Here is a 19373-nt window from a genome sequence, read left to right as displayed (position 1 = left end):
AAAAATACTGGAAGAAAATAATAATGAGAGCTACAGAGAGCACCACCAATACAAAATAATCCATAAGCTTAATCTCACATATATATGTATATAGTACATAATATGTAATATATTATTGTATGTATATGCACATGTATATTATATGTATATGTGTACCTATATAAGATATAATATATATATATATACATATTAGAAATGGGGTCTGATGGTTAGAATCTGTGTCCCCACCCAAATCTCCTGTTAAATTGTAATCCCCAGTGTTGGAGGTGGGGCCTGGTAGGAGGTGATTGGATCACGGGGGTGGTTTCTAACAATTTAGCTCCATCCCCCAGTGTTGTCTCGTGATGGGGTTCTCAGGAGATCTGGCTGTTTAAAAGTGTGTGGCACCTCCAGCCTCGAGCTCTTCCTCCTGACCCAGACACGTAAGACGCGCGCCTACTTCCCCTTCGCCTTCCGCTGTGATTGAAAGTTTCCTGAGGCATTCCCTGGCTGTGCTTCTTGTACAGCCTGAGGAACTGGAGCCAATTAAACCTGTTTTCTTTATAAATTACCCAGTCTCAGGTAGTTCTTTATAGCAGTGTGAGAACTAATACAGGGTCTCACTATGTGGCCCAGGCTGGTCTCGAACTCCTGGGCTCAAGCGATCCTCCTGCCTTGGCCTCCCAAACTGCTGGGATTACAAGCATGAGCCACTGTACTCGGCCAAGCTTAATCTCAAATGTGTACTTTTTTTTTTTTTTTTTTAGTAGAGACAGAGTTTCACCATATTGGCCAGGCTGGTCTCAAACTCCTGACCTTAAGTGATCCGCCCACCTTGGCCTCCCAAAGTGCTGGGATTACAGGTGTGAGCCGCTGCACCCAGCCTCAAGTGTGTACTTTTTTGATTAACTACACATCTGAGATTAAGCGGCACTGCCACACCTCTGAACACTCCAGAACTGGGAAGTAGAGAGAAGCTCCCTGATTGCCTGAAAGGAACCCCTGTGTTCCCAAGGGCAGCCGCCACACTCCTCACCACCAGAAACCTCGCCATGACACGACCTCGTCTCGTGCAACCTCGTCTTGTGCAATGACCTCATCTTGTGCAACACCTGGCCTCAGGTAAGTTTGCTTACTGAGGTACTGAGAGGGCCTTCCTAGCGTGCTGCTTCACCTTTTCCAGCCACTCAGGACAAAGCTGCAGTATATAGTTACCATATCTGGCTCATCCAACAGCAAAGTCTTCAACAAAACAACCAACACCCACGCCTTTCCTGGTCTTATCGACAATGAATAGAATTTTAAAACACTGAAAAAATATTCCTAAATGTACGCAAGTGTAACACAAAATTCTAAGCATTTATTGAAAGATACAGGCAGAGGGTCTAAACGCATTTTGCTAATGCCGTGCCTGCAGTTTCTTCCCAGCTGCTACTCCTGATGAGCCAGGAGTGAAGGCATATTCAATTTCTATTCTCATTTACACTTTACCAGTAGGCATTATGAAGTACAAACCAAGCTGGTTTAAAGAATATGATGATATCCCAACAGTTTATAATACTAACTGAAATAATGCTGCTTTCTAGAAACTTTGTTTCCTTTCTTCTGGCAAGGAGATGTTTCACGTGTTTATTAAACCCCAGCTCCTTCAGTTGACCAGAAAGCCTGAGATTTAACCCAAAGGATTGGTAATGTTCAGCTTGTTGACATCCCTGAGGTCACCAAGTCACTGAAAATTTGCAGTTAGCCTTCAGCAAATTTGGATGCATAAGAAAATTTAAAAGAATTCCTAGAAATCTATTTCAAGAGAAAAATTCATAGCCATAAACAATTTTTTTGTTTATTGCTGTTGTTGCTATTAATAATCTATACTTCTCGGCCACCTACTCTGTGCAGAACATATGCTGAGTCCTTTACATGCATTAGCTTATTTCTTCCAACAACCTGGTTATCATTACCTGCCTTTTACACATGAAGACACCGAAGCTCAGACAGTTCTATAACTTAACCAGGATCACACAGCTAGAAAGTTGCTGGGCCAGTACTCACATTCAGGCTGACTCCTGGGGCTGAATTTGTAAAACTATGCTCTGCTGCCTCTCTGGTTTCTGTTCAAAGTATTTCATCAGATATAGTTCATAAGCTTATGTAGATTATGGAAAGCCTACCTACTGATTAATTTACCCACTACACCCCATCCATGTCTGTATTAGTCTGTTTTCACACTGTTAATGAGACATATCCAAGACTGCATAATTTACAAAGGAAAGAGGGTTTAATTGACTCACAGTTCCAATGGGCTGGGGAGGCCTCAGGAAACTTACAGTCATGATGGAAGGGGAAGTGAGCACCTCTTTCTTCACATGGCAGCAACAAGGAGAAGTGCAGAGCAAAGGGGAAAAAGTCCCTTATAAAACCATCAGATCTTGAGAACTTACTATCACAAGAACAGCATGAGGGTAACCACCCCCATGATTCAATGACCTCCTGTGACACGTGGAGATTATGGGATTGCAATTCAAGATGAGATTTGGGTGGGGACACAGCCAAACAATATCAGTGTCTGTGTCCCTGCATTCTCTCTACCAGGAATGTCATCCTCTGTCCCCAAAACCTATTCATCCTCTGAGATGAAGGCAATGCCCCCTCTCTGAGACACTTTCCCATCATTCTGTCCAGAAGTAACATCTCCACCCCACGCTATCATAACACCTACCACAGGGACCAACCTCTTTTGATACTTGTCCACATTCTCCTCCTATCTCCATGTCCCTCCCAAGGGCATGCACAGGGCCCTGCGTACAGTTCTGTGCTCATAATATCTGCAAAGAGAATGATCTCCGGCTGACCCCACTTTTCCATTTCCCATTTCTGATGCCTTTTGCTCGAATTATCCTAAACAACTGAATTACTCTTTATCCATAATATCTTATCATGAAAAAGCACACAGTCCAATGAAAGCCTTTTTTGGGCTCTACATATTAATTTTCAAAATCACATTTTATGAGTATTTTTAGTTAGAGATTTCTCTTATTTTTAATTTTATTAGCATGCCTCTGCTCTCATTAATAACTATTTAGGGAAAAATAATTTATCAAGGAAAAAAATCAAATTGTATAAAACCACAAAACACGTCATCTAAAACTTAACTGAAGGCATAACAGCAACTTTCAAGTTGAAACTAAAAACTGCATTAAATTTTTCTGGATTTACCTTCCACATTAGTTCACTTTCAAATTTCTTAGTGAAGCCACGTGGAACAAAGTGCGAGATAAAGAAAAAAAGAAGGGGGGACATTTTTATTTAATGAAAGCACATGTCATGAGATTTTAAAAGGCAAAAGCATTGCAAGCCACAATGAAAATTCTCATTTCCTCCTTCCAAGCTTATTTATTTTCTAGCAAAATACATTGTTTCAACGCCTAGACTTAAGGGAAATAATCTTTGATACAAGAAGTTATCGTGGAAAGTCATTAAGCTGTCATGCTCAAACCAAATGTTCATACCCTGCTCCTTATCAAAGAGCACCAGAAAATGCACCCACACAAGATCCCCTGCAAGCAGACACCATATGCTTCGTTGAAATGCTTGAGCTAAGAGATCAAAGAAGCTTTAATAGAAAACCAAAGCCACGCTCAAACCATCCTGCAGCTAAAACAGGATCTCAGCATGTCAAAGCAGAAAAGAAACACCAGCATGAAAAGATATTTTATTTTATTTTATTTTATTTATTATTATTATTTTTTTGAGACGGAGTCTCGCTCTGTCGCCTAGGCTGGAGTGCAGTGGCCGGATCTCAGCTCACAGCAAGCTCCGCCTCCCAGGTTCACGCCATTCTCCCGCCTCAGCCTCCCGAGTAACTGGGACTACAGGCGCCCACCACCTCGCCTAGCTAGTTTTTTGTATTTTTTAGTAGAGACGGGGTTTCACCATGTTAGCCAGGATGGTCTTGATCTCCTGACCTCGTGATCCACCCGTCTCGGCCTCCCAAAGTGCTGGGATTACAGGCTTGACCCACCGCGCCCGGCCGCAAGATATTTTATTTAACACTCACAGGACGCTGCCTAGGAATGAGGCACTATTCCAGGTACCGTCTAAGTCTTCACTCGTCGACTCCCCGCTGCAAACTGTGAGGCAGGTAGTATTACCTCAGTCATCCCCATTTTACAGATGGGGAAACTGAGGGACGGACTGTGCACCCAGGTAGCTGGATCCAGAGTCCACGACATGTGTGTGACCACTCTACTACACAGCCATGTGGCTGTGGTCTAGGAGTGGTAACTAACTTGCCAGCCGTTAGCACTGAATGATTGCATGGATTTCATACGAGACTACGACCCATCTTTTTTTAAAAAGTTCTTGCTAATTAACACAAAAATAAACATGTATGTGGCATCTAAAAACTAAAACAGTGCTAGGCATGATGGCATGAGCCTGCAGTCCCAGTGACTTGGGAAGCTAAGGTGGAAGGATTGCTTGATGGGATCTAATTAAACTAAAGAGCTTCTGCACAGCAAAAGAAACTACCATCACAGTGAACAGGCAACCTATAGAATGGGAGAAAATTTTAGCAATCTACTCATCTGACAAAGGGCTAATATCCAGAACCTACAAAGAACTCAAACAAATTTACAAGAAAAAAATCAAACAACCCCATCAAAAAGTGGGCAAAGGATATGAACAGACATTTCTCAAAAGAAGACATTCATACAGCCAACAGACACATGAAAAAATGCTCATCATCACTGGCCATCAGAGAAATGCAAATCAAAACCACAATGAGATACCATCTCACACCAGTTAGAATGGCGATCATTAAAAAGTCAGGAAACAACAGGTGCTGGAGAGGATGTGGAGAAATAGGAACACTTTTACACTGTTGGTGGGATTGTAAACTAGTTCAACCATTACGGAAAACAGTATGGCGATTCCTCAGGGATCTAGAACTAGAAGTACCATATGACCCAGCCATCCCATTACTGGGTATATACCCAAAGGATTATAAATCATGCTGCTATAAAGACACATGCACACGTATGTTTACTGCGGCACTATTCACAATAGCAAAGACTTGGAATCAACCCAAATGTCCATCAGTGACAGACTGGATTAAGAAAATGTGGCACATATACACCATGGAATACTATGCAGCCATAAAAAAGGATGAGTTTGTGTCCTTTGTAGGGACATGGATGTAGCTGGAAACCATCATTCTCAGCAAACTATCACAAGAACAGAAAACCAAACACCGCATGTTCTCACTCATAGGTGGGAACTGAACAATGAGATCACTTGGACTCGGGAAGGGGAACATCACACACCGGGGCCTATCATGGGGAGGGGGGAGGGGGGAGGGATTGCATTGGGAGTTATACCTGATGTAAATGACGAGTTGATGGGTGCTGACAAGTTGGTGGGTGCAGCACACCAACATGGCACAAGTATACATATGTAACAAACCTGCACGTTATGCACATGTACCCTAGAACTTAAAGTATAAAAAAAAAAAAAAAAAAAAAAAAATGTGGAAACTCAAATTATTTCATCCACTGAGATGACGTCAAGGTTTTTGTGGGGGTGGTTGTTGCTTTTCCCTTAGATTTGAAAGACCTTCGACAAGGCAGAGATCTTAAAGTAGGATGGTGCCCAGAGCCTTTGCTTCTGCTAAAGGCCCACCGAGGCTGGCAAGACCGGCGGCCTCACTGTAAACCACGACTGGAAGTGGAAGCCTCAGTTTCAGCAAATCCCAGGACAGCTCGAGGCTACGTGTAAACAGGCACAAACCTGGTGCTTATGACCTGTTTGCTTAAGCAACAAATCCATAACCAAAGGGTGCACTTTTCCATTTCCTAGGACTGCTTTAATTATAGATAGCAAAGTGCCTCATGAAAGAGGTGCTTTAGAATTCTTAATAATTTATGGCAATGAATTAAAACAACTCTCAGACCACCGTCCTTCCCACCCGGGTCTCGGACACTCCGCTGCAGCGCTGCCTCTCCTAGCTACCCTTTCCTCTCACTACTTTGTGTTCTCTGCTTCATCCAAGCCAACGAACATGCTGGGCTGGACGTGCAGCTCCAGACAGGGACATGGAGGTTTCAGGGACGGCGATCTAGTTGGGGTGTGGGCTCAAGGGGACTCATCTGGGACCTGTACTTGCCTACCACGTATCTTGTCATCAGATATGTTACAGATGTGTTAGACTAGCTTGGAAATGGAGAGGGGGGCCTCTGGAAACCATGGCGGAGCTAAAGCTTCCCCAGACGGGGCTTTTCATCACCGCCAGGAGCCGGCAGCACCTTCGGCCAGCCCTATGCCCCCGACTGTTCCCTAATCCTGGAATGTCAAGTCTCTGTCAACTCCTCAACAGGCAAAGCCATGGCAATCCTTGCTCAAAACCATTTTGCAATGACCTCCTTCCAGAATTAGGAAAGGAAAGAAAATACAGAGATGCATTTTGTAGGACATACAAGGCCAACAGGGTGTGTGTGTGTGTGTGTGTGTGTGTGTGTGCATGCGCACGTGCACGTATGCTCACATGCACACAGTGTTTAGTTAGTTCCCAGCCCTTAAAAATAAAGGCATTTCACTGGCATTATTTTTAATAAAAACACACACATATTCACCCCTTCAAATAAAAAGAGGAGGCCTCTGGACTTGTGGCTTCTCCTGCAGAGTCAGCTCCCAGCCCTGCAGGGACAAGATTCCTAACAGCCACTTTAGGAGGGAAGACAAACACTTTTTACACTCACTGTGCTTTCAAAAGCAGGCAAACCAAAGTTAGAGGGAGGTGCCGTGTTCCATAAAGAAGTGGTAGAAAGGGGCCAGGCGCGGTGGCTCACACCTGTAATCGCAGCACTTTGGGAGGCCGAGGCAGGCGGATCACCAGAGGTCAGGAGTTCGAGACCAGCCTGGCCAACATGGTGAAACCCCATCTCAACTAAAAATACAAAATTTGCTGAGCGTGGTGGTGGGCACTTGTAATCCCAACTACTTGGGAGGCTCAGACAGGAGAATCGCTTGAACCCAGGAGGTGGAGGTTGCAGTGAGCCGAGATCGTACCACTGCACTCCAGCCTGGGCAGCAGAGCGAGACTCCGTCCCAAAAAAAAAAAAAAAAAAAAAAAAGGGCTGGGCGCGGTGGCTCAGGCCTGTAATCCCAGCACTTTGGGAGGCCGAGGTGGGCGGATCACAAGGTCAGGAGATTGAGACCATCCTGGCCAACATGGTGAAACCCTGACTCTATTAAAAATACAAAAAGTTAGCCAGGCGTGGTAGCACATGCTTGTAGTCCCAGCTACTAAGCAGTCTGAGGCAGAAGAATTGCTCGAACCCAGGAGGCGGAGGTTGCTGTGAGCTGAGATCACGCCATTGCACTCTGGCCTGGGCGGCAGAGCAAGACTCCGTCTCATGGAAAAAAACAAAAAACAAACAAAAAAAAAACACGGTGGTATAAGAGACATATTTCCTCCGGGAAGTGAAAAACATTTCTGATTGCTTCATATGAAAACAGCAACAGCAACGATGGCGTCTCTCCTAAAAGACTATTACTTACGAAGTCATTAAGAAACAGAGTACCTGCTCCCTCATCAGCGGGCAGCCAAGTTAAAGAGGAAAGACCAGCCCAGGCAGCGTCCTTTCTTCCAGCAGCTCTCTCTTCTCCCGCCTCTGCAATCAGCCCACATGTGCCCCGAGTCTTTTTTTTTATAGCTATATAAATATTATTATTTTTTATTATACTTTATGTTCTAGGGTCCATGTGCACAATGAGTCTGTACTTCTCTGGAAGAGGGCTCTGTCACATACCCAGTGCTGTGTACCCCTGCGTTTGCCCCCCATACCAGCTTCCTGGAAAGGAAATGTGATCCAGAAAAAGCCAGACGTTGCGACCAGATGATGGCCAGTTCAGGGTTTGGATGTTCTTCTCCAGCAGGGGTTCTTTTTAAGTATTTCCACCCCACACGCTAATGCCGTACAGAGCTCTCCCAAACTGTGGCTAGTCGCATGCACTTTCATAGTTTGTCATATCTACATGCACCGCTGCTTATTTAATACTTTCTGTGAAGTCAATTTATTTTGAGAGGAAATTTTCATAATTGGAAAGCCGGTATCAAGCATTATAAATGGGATGTGATCATCAGAATGAAAACAATGAAAAAGAAAACCACGTTATTCAATGCCTGCTAGATACTGTTGCTGCCTGCCCATGGCCCCACGTCTGAGGCCTTCTCTCTTGATTAGCCAGAATTTTAGCATCAAACTAGAAGTTTTTGTTTCAGTGTTCTTCAAACAGAAAAATGAAAGGAGAATTTTTAAAAGTAATAATGATAACCGTACCTCTATGGGACTTAACATGAATGAGCGCACTGGGAATTATCTTGTTACTACTACAGTGCTAGCACTTAACGTGTGTGTGTGTGTGCACGTGCACGCACATATGTGTGTATGTGTATATGTGGGTGTATGTTAACGAACTGCCACATTTAAGCGTAATTTATCTTCCATATGGTATTCAATGTGGCCACACAGATTCTAGCCCTTGGTGTTTTTATTTGTTTATTTGTGTTGAAACGGAATCTTGCTGTCACCCAGGCTGGAGTGCAGGGGTGCCATCTCAGCTCACTGCAACCTCTGCTTCCCGGGTTCAAGTGTTTCTCATGCCTCAGCCTCCCGAGGAGCTGGGATTACAGGGGCAGGCCACCATGCCTGGCTAATTTTTGTATTTTTAATTTTTGTACTTTTAGTAGAGATGGGGCTTCATCATGTTGGCCAGGCTGGTGTCAAACTCCTGACCTCAGGTGATCAGCCTCTCTTGGCATTCCAAAGTGCTGGGATTACAGGCCTGAGCCACCACACCTGGCCTAGCCCTTGACATTTTTAATTCCTTATGTAGCCCTTTCCAGGTAAATATTTCCAAAAGCCTTTGAAAATACTGAGAAAAGCTTGTAACTCCATGTTATGCTTTTATGGGTCCCTAGGGAACTAGAAAAAACTATATAAAGAAGAACCACAAAACAGACAAGGCTCCCGGCAGTTGTGTGGAGTTCCCTTCACTCGGATTTTCAGGGACACTGCTGCTGTAGAGACCGGAAACAGAACCCCCCGAAGAAACGGAGTTGGCACTGCCAGTGGTACACCCCATCTGACTGGAAACGCTAAGTGTGTCTTGCTTTCCAAACTGCCTGGAGTCTATGCGAGCTCTTCCTCCTGAGATGACCAGGGCAGCCTGGAGTCTATGCGAGCTCTTCCTCCTGAGATGACCAGGGCAGCCTGGAGTCTATGCGAGCTCTTCCTCCTGAGATGACCAGGGCAGCCTGGAGTCTATGCGAGCTCTTCCTCCTGAGATGACCAGGGCAGCCTGGAGTCTATGCGAGCTCTTCCTCCTGAGATGACCAGGGCAGCCACACAGACTTTTATGTAACACTGCAGACCAGGCAGCTGTCTTAGTCCACGGGAGCTGCTATTGCAAAATACCATAAAGCAGAGGCTGACAAACAACGGAAACATCGAGGCGCGGGAAAGACGGGTGTCTGCGAGGCCTGCTTCCCATCCGGATGCTGGCCGTGTCCTCGCTTGGTGGAAGGGGTGAGGCAGCTCTCTGGGGCCTCCCTAATGGGCACGAATCTGCCCTCATGCCTGAATCACCCCCAAAGGCCTCACCTCCTAATACCCTCACACCGGGGAATAGGTTTCAACATAGGAATTTGGAGGGATGCACACACTCAGGCCACAGCAGCAACCCTGGAACAGAAACCCCACAAAGAGGCCAGGTGCGGTGGCTCATGCCTGGAATCCCAGCACTTTGGGAGGCCAAAGCGGGTGGATTGCCTGAGCTCAGGAGTTCGAGACCAGCCTGGCCAACATGGTGAAACCCCGTCCCTACTAAAAATACAAAAATTTGCCAGGTGTGGTGACGGGCGCCTGTAATCCCAGCTACTAGGAAGACTGAGGCCGGAGAATCACTGGAACCCAGGAGGCAGAGGTTGCAGTGAGCCGAGATCACGCCATTGTCAGCCTGGGTGACAGGAGCAAAACTCCGTCTCAAAAAAGAAAAAAGGAAAAAAAAAAAAAAGAAACCCCACAAAGATAGGGAGCTGTCACTGGCAGCGCTTCACCCTGTCTGGCTGGAAACACTAGGCATATTCTGTTTTCCAAACCACTTGGAGTAAAGACAGTTCATTTTCATGAGATGACCAGTGCGGCCACAGATTCTGCGAATCCTAAGCGCTTGGGACTTCTATTAGGACTGACGTGGAACACAGCACGTGTTGGATCCTGATCTGGTGAGGCATGAGTGAATATCCCGGAGTCCCCACAGTATGGGAGGTGGCGTCTGCAAGTGGCTCCCGGGGGCTCCATTCCTCGGTCACAGCCACCATGGTCGGGTAAGAATGTCTCCCATCCAAGCATGTTTCTCGGATTTACAGATACTCATTTTCCACACAACAAGACTCCCAAAGGTGTCACCTGCCATCTGATGTTAGGTGGAAGGAATGGCGCCAAGTTTGTTGAGCAATTTAAGGAAATTTCAAAGACAATTTGGATCACATATAATATTTGTCTTATGCAGCAAATTAAACTAATTTTCACTTTATATAACTTTAATTTTCTTTTTATAGGACTCCTATGTATTTCTTTTCTTTTTTTCTTTTTTCTTTTTTTTGAGACAGAGTCTTGCTCTGTCACCCAGGCTGGAGTACAGTGGTGCGATCTTAGCTCACTGCAGCTTCCACCTCCCAGGTTCAAGCGATTCTCCTGCCTCAGCCTCCTGAGTAGCTGGGATTACAGGCACCCGCCACCATGCCCGGCTAAATGTATTTTTAGTAGAGACGGGGGTTTCACCATGTTGTCTGGGCTGATCTCGAAGTCCTGCCCTCAGGTGATCCACTGGCCTCAGCCTCCCAAAGTTGCTGGGATTACAAGCATGAGCCAGTGCGCCCGGTCAGACTCCTCTGTATTTCCATACAAGTTATTAGTTATCCTTTGTAGCAATAAATTAATCGTAAAGATTCATTGTCGTTGTAATGATCTGTAACCTTGGTCTAGTTTTCATTTTTTAAGAGGCAAACTGACTTCATTTACTTAAAAAGAGGAAAACCCCACTTAGTAAGAAGAGCGATGTAGGCCAGACGCGGTGGCTCACACGTGTAATCCCAGCATTTGGGGAAGATGAGGCAGGCAGATCATGAGGTCAGGAGATCGAGACCATCCTGGCTAACACAGTGAAACCCCGTCTCTACTAAAAATACAAAAAGTTAGCCAGGCGTGGTGGCGGCGCCTGTTGTCCCAGCTACTTGGGAGGCTGAGGCAGGAGAATGGCGTGAACCCAGGAGGCAGTGAGCCGAGATCCGGCCACTGCACTCCAGCCTGGGCGACAGAGCGAGACTCCGCCTCAAAAAAAGAAAAAAAAAAAAAAAAAAAAAAAAAGAGCAATGTAAACTAATTGTAGAAAACACATGAAAAATATAAAGAGGAAAACAGATGAGATAAATGTTTACAGCACATCAACTTACTTCAGGACCTGCAATCACCAGGTACACACTGGGCTCCTCCTGATGCCATTCTTGGGAAGAAAAAAGAAGACAAAACGAACACTTAAAATGGTTTTATGTCACAGCTGCAAGCACAATTAACTTCGATATAAATTTCTCAATAATATAAATTAGTTCATATCATTTGGCTTTCATTCATAGTATTAGTCAATTTAAATTACATTTCTTTAGAATTTCTGTATTTGACATTTTATGATTTTAAGTAGAATTTTTTTGTACAGTATTATCCATTGACCAGATTTCAGATTTACTGAATAACTAGGACTACTCTCCAATATCACCACAATTCAACGTGGCTTTGGAATATACTGAAGACTATATAGATGATCTTAAACAATAAACAAAACTCCAAATGCATCACACAAATCGGCATGTGTGAAATATTTTCAGGTAAAATTCTTTTAGTCTTATAATTATTTGCTCTTTTTATGAATTTCTCAGAACCTGAGGGCACAGGACAGTGGAAAACTAAACGGAAATTCCTCCGAAGAGCTGCTGATCCCATACATTATTTTTCTGTTCTTTTCCAAAGTAACAATCTAGAAACAGTTCTGCTCATGTGCAAAGAACGAGGAAAGAAAACTCAGAGCCCTGAAGACAGAAATGCGGAGATGGGCGCCCACATGGAATTCCATAAACCATGGAGGAAGGCAGCCCGCAAACACACCTGAAAATGCATCCACCAGATAGAGAGGATCCTTAACTTGTCGAAGTCCACATATCAGAAGAAATATGTGCAAATTATCAGCACTGTGGTTAATCTCTGTAAGAGAAGAGTTCAGAATGTTTTCAGTGGGGAGGGTCTGGATGCTGTAGCCGCAATGATATCACGGACACACTCAGAAGTGGAGGCCTCTGACTTCGAGGCCAGCTGCTCCTACTCTTACTTTTTTTTTTCTGAGACAGAGTCTTGCCCTGTTGTCTAGGCTGAGTGCAATGGCGCAATCTCAGCTCGGCTCACTGCAACCTCCTCCTCCCCGGTTCAAGTGATTCTCCTGCCTTAGCCTCCTGAGTAGCTGGGATTAGAGGCCTCCGCCACCACATCCAGTTAATTTTTGTATTTTTAGTAGAGATGGGGTTTCACCATCTTGGCCTGGCTGGTCTTGAACTCCTGACCTCAAGTGATCCTGGTGAACCACCATGCCCGGCCAAAAAGCCTCATTCTTAAGAATGAGAACAGAGGTTGCGGGGTCAGATTAGAGGGTACTGTGTGAACGGGGCAGCGGGGAGAGTGGAAAACATGAAGTCTTCCCCGGCCCAGGCTTGGAAATCACATATGGCCACTGCCACTGACTCTATTGGCCACTGACTCTATTGGCCATCGGAAGTCCCAGGCCAGCCCTGGGTCTTGGGGTACAGAGATCTGTTCCACTTCTGTGGGAAAGGCTGCAAAGACTGTGGCCATCCACCACAAGTAGCCTTAGTGACAGATTCCAACCTGGGAAACAATGCTGCTTCTTTCTTTTGTTCATATATAAACATATTTTTTTATTTTTATTTTTTACTTTTTCCATATTTATTGAGTTATAATTGACAAAAATTATACGTATGTGAAGTATACAATGCGATGGTTTGATATCTGTATACATTTTCTTTTTATACCTATGGACATGTGTTTATTTTTTCTTCAACTTTTATTTGAAGTTCTGGGTACATGTGCAGGATGTGCATGTTTATTACATAGGTTAACAATGTGCCATGGTGGTTTGCTACACAGATTATCCAATCACTTAGGTGTTAAGCCCAAACATCCATTAGCTGTTCTTCCTGATGGTCTCCCTCCTGCCACCCCCAACCCTCCGACAGGCCCTGGTGTGTCCTTCCCCCATGTGTCCATGTGTTCTTATCATTAAACTCCTATCTATAAGTGAGAACATGTGGTGTTTAGTTTTCTCTGCGTTAGTTTGCTGAGGATAATGGCTTCCAACTCCATCCATGTCCCTGCAAAGGACATGATCTCGTTCCTTTTTATGGCTGCATAGTATTCCATGATGTATATGTACCACATTTTCTTGATCCAGTCTATCATTGATGGCCATTTGGGTTGATTCCAGGACATGCATTCATTTAGGCGTGTGGCTCTCTCTATGCATATATGAGTTCATGAGGACATTAATATATAAACCATTTTTCTAGTTTTATCAAGACATTATACCTCCTATCCAGAATTGTATCTAAATCTTTTCTAGAATGTCTGGCTCCTATTTCAGTCATAGTTCAGTCAGTTCCCCCTTGCCTCATCCTTTTTCTTTGCAGCAGAGGTGAAGTTGTACTTTATAGCCTGAGCTCAGCTCCATTTTCCCCACCAGAAATAATTAGTTTACAGCAAGGAAATTAATATAAATGTAAGAGTAGGGGCGGGGTGTGGTGGCTTACGCCTGTAATTCCAGCACTCTGGGAGCCCAAGGTGGGCAGATCACCTGAGGTCAAGTCTCACTCTGTCAACTAGGCTGGAGTGCAGTAGCACGATCTCGGCTCAATGCAACCTCCACCTCCCCGGTTCAAGCAGTTCTCATCCCTCAGCCTCCCAAGTAGCTGGGATTACAGGCACATACCACCATGCCCAGCTAATTTTTGTATTTTTAGTAGAGATGGGGTTTCGCCATGTTGGTCAGGCTGATCTCCAACTCCTGACCTCAAGTGATCCACCAAACTTGGCCTCCCAAAGTGTTAGGATCACAGCCACCGCTCCAGGCCAAGAATGAGGCTTTAGTCTGGAGACTCCCGGCTGCATGAGTTCCTGAACACATTATGAGCTCATGCAGGACCCAGTGAGGGTTCAGCCCTCTGTAAGTCCACGTGAGCCCAGCAGACACACATGAAGCAGCCCTCACAGGGCCAAACCCCAAGATCAGGAGAAATGCAGGAGTGCTGCTTTCAGCTGGTACATCTTTTTTTTTTTTATGAGAAAATATGTTTAATTTTGTAATAAAAGTTTTGGAAAAAGAGGCGTAAATTTAGACACATTTGCTTCACAGTGCAAATTTCCTGTATTGCATCTGCTCTCTAAAGTGAGGGATCCTGGCCGGGCACAGTGGTTCATGCCTGAAATCAGAACACTGTGGGAGGCCGGGCGGATCACCTGAGGTCGGGAGTTCGAGACCAGCCTGACCAATGTGGCGAAACCCTGTCCCTACTAAAAATACAAAAATTAGCCAGGTGTGGTGCCGCGCACCTGTAATCCCAGCTACTGGGGAGGCTGAGGCAGGAGAATCGCTCGAACCCAGGAGGCAGAGGTTCCAGCGAGCGGAGGTGGTGCCACTGCACTCCCAGCCTGGGTGACAGAGTGAGACTCCATCTCAAAAAAAATAAAAGAAAAGAAAAGTGAGGGATCCAGACCAAGACATCTGCAGATACAGGAAAAAGCTAAGCCTTATTAGCAAAGGGCTTTGGAGGCATTAGAAGATCCATACCCCTCACCACACAACAAATGGGAGCAGGTGGTACATCCTGAGGTGGCTTCTTACAGCTCAGTACATGACACATGCAATAGAAACTGCTAATATATTTAACACAAGCGGACCTAAAACTTCAGCCTTTATAACCTGTATAATTGGCCATAAAATCATGCAGGTTCAAGGTTTTTTTCCCAGGACAGGCATTTGTCCATTATTTAATTCAAAAACTTTCATTTTCTCTATGCTATTCCAAATCCTGAACAGGAATACAACTAGTGTGAATACAATGACTTATGGCAACACCAAAACAATCACAAGAGCTTCAAAAAATTAATACGTAACTGGAGAAAATCTTTACTGAAATGTTAAGATTGAGATGTCGCTCTTAGAAAAGCCTTGGAAAATGGTCACACCCTCTGAATAAGCCGCTGACAATCTGCATTGCCAATTTTCATTGAAATATGTTGAGTTTTTAATACTTCCCTAAGACCCTTTTTTTTTTTTTTTTTTTTTTTTTTTTTTTTGAGATGGAGTCTCAGCCTGTAGCCCAGGCTGGAATGCAGTGGTGCATTCTCTGCTCACTGCAACCTCTGCCTCCTGGGTTCAAGCAATTCTCCTGCCTCAGCTTCCCGAGTAGCTGAGACTACAGGCACAGGTCACCATGCCCGGCTCTTTTTGGTATTTTTAGGAGAGACGAGGTTTCACCATGTTGTCCAGGCTGGGCTCGAACTCCTGACCTCGGGTGATCCACTGGCTTCATCCTCCCAAAGCACTGGGATTACAGGCATGAGCCACCACACCTGGACCTTTCCTTAATATTCTAAGTATCCTGAAGCTAACTTTAGTAATGCAAACCTTAGTGAGTCCTTGTTTGACCAAAAGTCTAAGCTAGATGCTACATGCAGAATTTTGAATTGGAGGTCAGAAGAATTTGAGGTTAGGCATTTGAATATGAGGTCAAGAGTCAAGCTATTCATTTTAATACATGATTTTTAAAAATGGAGAAAACTTTTCAAGATTGCGATGTCAGGAAGGAGAAACAGTCTGAGCCTACATTGCTAGGCAAGAGCCACTAATGAAGGCTAAAATTTGCAAGTGAAAGTTTGATGAGGATAGAGATTAAGAGCACCCTCTCAAAAATTACTTATTAATTACAAAGGAAATATAATACCAGCACAGTACACGGAGAAACCAGGGGATACCAGCTTAACTAAGGGAGGAAGCCTTAGCCCAGCACACATGGCTGGTGTATACACACACACACACACACACACACACACACAGAGTTTACATAGTCAGAAAAAGAGCTCCGTTATTGGGACAAGCTGATGCTGTACATATCCAGATGTGATACACTGAGAAGAAGCAACGTCACTTTCATCACATTCTTGATGTGCACGAATATCTATTCACATACACAGCAGGAGGAGGAGGGAGAGAAGGAAGGAACAAGGAGAATCACAAATGTACCAAAAAGAGGGGGAAAGTTGAGAATCGGTATGACCGAATTAGGGAAAAAAAGGAGATGCCAAACAAACCAACGATCTACAAAGATGGCATCCAGAGATGGTATTCAAAGCACTGTGTGAAGAACGCAGGTGACGTCAAGGTGAAGAGACTCTGTTTAATTCTTTGTTTTTGCTGTGTGAGAAGTATGAGTGATGGAAACCTATTTTGTTCCTGTACTCTGACACACTTAGCTACTGAGAACTCGAGGCTCTGAAGACGCATTGGCATTTTGGTCACGTAGGCTGTAAACAAGTGGCCCTCCAACTACCCCTGTCCTGGGATCCCTTGGAAAGATGGCCCTGAGAAGAGAATAATCCATAAGGTATGATATTGATTTTCAGAGTTTTTTGACTATGACATACGGTAAGATAAACATATTATGTTGCAACTCAGTCACACGAGATACATAAATACACACATACACATACATAGACACAGAGTTTATATATGGTTAAAAACATACCTTAGGCTGACTACATGCAAGCCACTTTGATGTTTTGTTTGATTTCACTTCAATGTTTAAAAGTGCTCGTCCCTAACGTACTCAATTCATTATGAGACCCCGACCTGCGAGACACTGCAGGGAGATGGAGGGAATCCTATATTCCTTTCCTCTCTCCACGTCTTCTTCCCGGGTTGGAGATTAAGTGTAATGGGAATATAGGAAAATAAATTAGAAAATGATAGAATAAAGGGCTATAGCCTTGTCTTTAGGTTTAAAAAAACAAAAAATCTAAAAGGCAGAGATAGCATTTGGATTTGTGTAGCTTATGTGCACTTTCCACATACTAAAATCTCATTCACTGAAAATAAAGATTATAGAGGAAAAATCCTGATCAAGTGTTCAAGGGCTCAGGCTCATTGCACGTAAGCATCCACTCTGATGAATTACATTTCAGGCTCCCTAAAGCCCCTGACAGCTTTAAGGTGGTATAAATTCTTAGCTTTTAACGAAGAACTATTAAATAAGGTCGGCCTGCTGATGCTCAGAGGCGAGGCACATACCTAACTAATTTTTTTAGTAAATTTTGTCTCCTCCTTTTAATGTCAAACTTATTATTATTACCTTTGCCTTTCCTCTAATGTCTAGTTTATCCATGAGTCAAAATTTGAACTCGTCACTTAACAAATGCACACATTTACATGTTTTTCCGATAGAACCATTTCCTGGAGAATGGTATTTTTATCTTCAAAACAAAATGTGTTGTTTTCACGATCTGGCATATTGCTGCCAACAGCTACATTCCACGTTGCTTCATCTCCCAAGTATGAGTCATGGGCGGGCTCAGGAACAGAAGCCCAATCCATGCTGAGGCGGCCTCTGTCCTGTATTCCATTCTAGAAGCTGTCTTTATTATTTTCTTTTTTCTTTCTTTCTTGTTTAAGTTTCACTTTTGCTGTCCAGGCTGGAGTGCAATGGCGCGATCTCGGCTCACTGTAACCTCCGCCTCCCAGGTTCAAGCAATTCTCCTGTCTCAGCCTCCCAGGTAGCTGGGATTACAGGCATGCACCACCACACCTGGCTAATTTTTGTATTTTTAGTAGAAACAGGGTTTCACCATGTTGGTCAGGCTGGTCTTGAACTCCCGACCTCAAGAGATCTGCCGCCTCGGCCTCCCAAAGTGCTGGGATTACAGGTGTGAGCCACCATGCCCAGCCACTGTCTTCATTATTTTTCACTTGTTATTACAAAAAAAAAAAAAAAAAAAGTACTTCAGTTGAACCCATTAGACTTACTAAATTATAGCTGAAAAAGCTGATTTGGGGGGCTGTGCAAGAATAAAGGCTTCTACTAACACTAGTTTTCCAAATGAAAAACAAGTGAGTCTTCCTAGGACTAGCCTGAGGAAGAAAAGTGCTACAATCTGAGTTATGCAAATTTGAGTTTCCATTATAGAAATACAAATAGAGTTGACAGAGAGCTAGAGATAGAGATGGAGAGAGAGAGAGAGAGAAAGAGAGAGAGAGAGAGACAGAAATGAGCAATAAAACTAGAAATACAATAAAACAGAAATCAGAAAAACAGGAAGGAGTTACCCAGTCAAATTTAAGCTTTCATACATTTTAGGTTTGATAGCCTGAAAGGAATCATGACTTTAGATTGTGTTGGTCGTTGGAATTTAAAGGCAAAACTCAGAACATGGAATCATCACACTTAAAATGTATCTGGAAATGCACAGAAAAACTCAAAGACCAGGTAACTAATTTGATGTCTACACATCGATCTTTCAATCAGAATAGCTATTGCCAATATCGTGTGAAAAAATTATAACAATGCCATTTACTGCATTTAACCTGCTTTACTATTTATTTGTTCGTAGTTCATCTGTTTGCATGTGATATAATGGTAAGCATAAGAGGGGTTTAATGTTTTAAATTAAGGAGACTTAGTAATTTGTTAGCTGGGGCTTAGAGATAGAATTGAGAATGGTCAGAAAACCTGTGACATGCCGGAAGAGGAGAATGCATCGTGACGCAGACATCAGACATTTAAGAAGCACACTACAAACCCTGGTGACTACTCAATTACTCAACTGTTTACATGCAGTGTTAAATGAGGCCCTTCCCACCCACTCCCCCTGATTTCAAGGTTAATAGTTGGTGAGAAGGCAGAGGGTATTTGATCACTAATAGTCTCTACCAACTTCACTCTACCTTCCGTTTTCACTGTCTGCAGCTCCAAGTGGGAGGGACGAATCGTAGTCACAGGTTTCCAATGCTCCAGAGGCCAAGGGAAGATAAAGTAAGGATGATGAGGACGGCCCATCCCCAGAGCCTGAGAGATGACAAAGACAAACGACGGCACAAATGCGAACAGACGCCTGATCATAAAACCCAGAGACACAGATTAATCCTACATCTACCCTTAAGCCATTATCTGCCACTGTCAGCTACCAGAGCCACAACCAGTCTCTCTAAGCCAATATATTCTGAAT

General features: G+C 44.0%; 1 protein-coding gene across 2 annotated transcripts in view; it reads right to left on the bottom strand.

The window, feature by feature from the left end:
- Nucleotides 1-19373, bottom strand: part of GLT1D1 (glycosyltransferase 1 domain containing 1) — a 582479-nt gene that overhangs the window by 43328 nt on the left and 519778 nt on the right. For both annotated transcript variants that reach the window (XM_050748582.1, XM_050748583.1), the window contains 2 exons: nucleotides 12198-12293; nucleotides 11492-11541 (listed from right to left, as the gene is read on the bottom strand). In XM_050748582.1, coding sequence (XP_050604539.1) covers nucleotides 11492-11541; nucleotides 12198-12293 — 146 coding nt within the window. The remainder of the gene's footprint in view (nucleotides 1-11491; nucleotides 11542-12197; nucleotides 12294-19373) is intronic.

The sequence above is a fragment of the Macaca thibetana genome, chromosome 11 (assembly GCF_024542745.1).
Source record: "Macaca thibetana thibetana isolate TM-01 chromosome 11, ASM2454274v1, whole genome shotgun sequence".
In the NCBI taxonomy this organism is placed as follows: domain Eukaryota; kingdom Metazoa; phylum Chordata; class Mammalia; order Primates; family Cercopithecidae; genus Macaca; species Macaca thibetana.
This window is presented reverse-complemented; position numbering and strand designations above follow the sequence as displayed.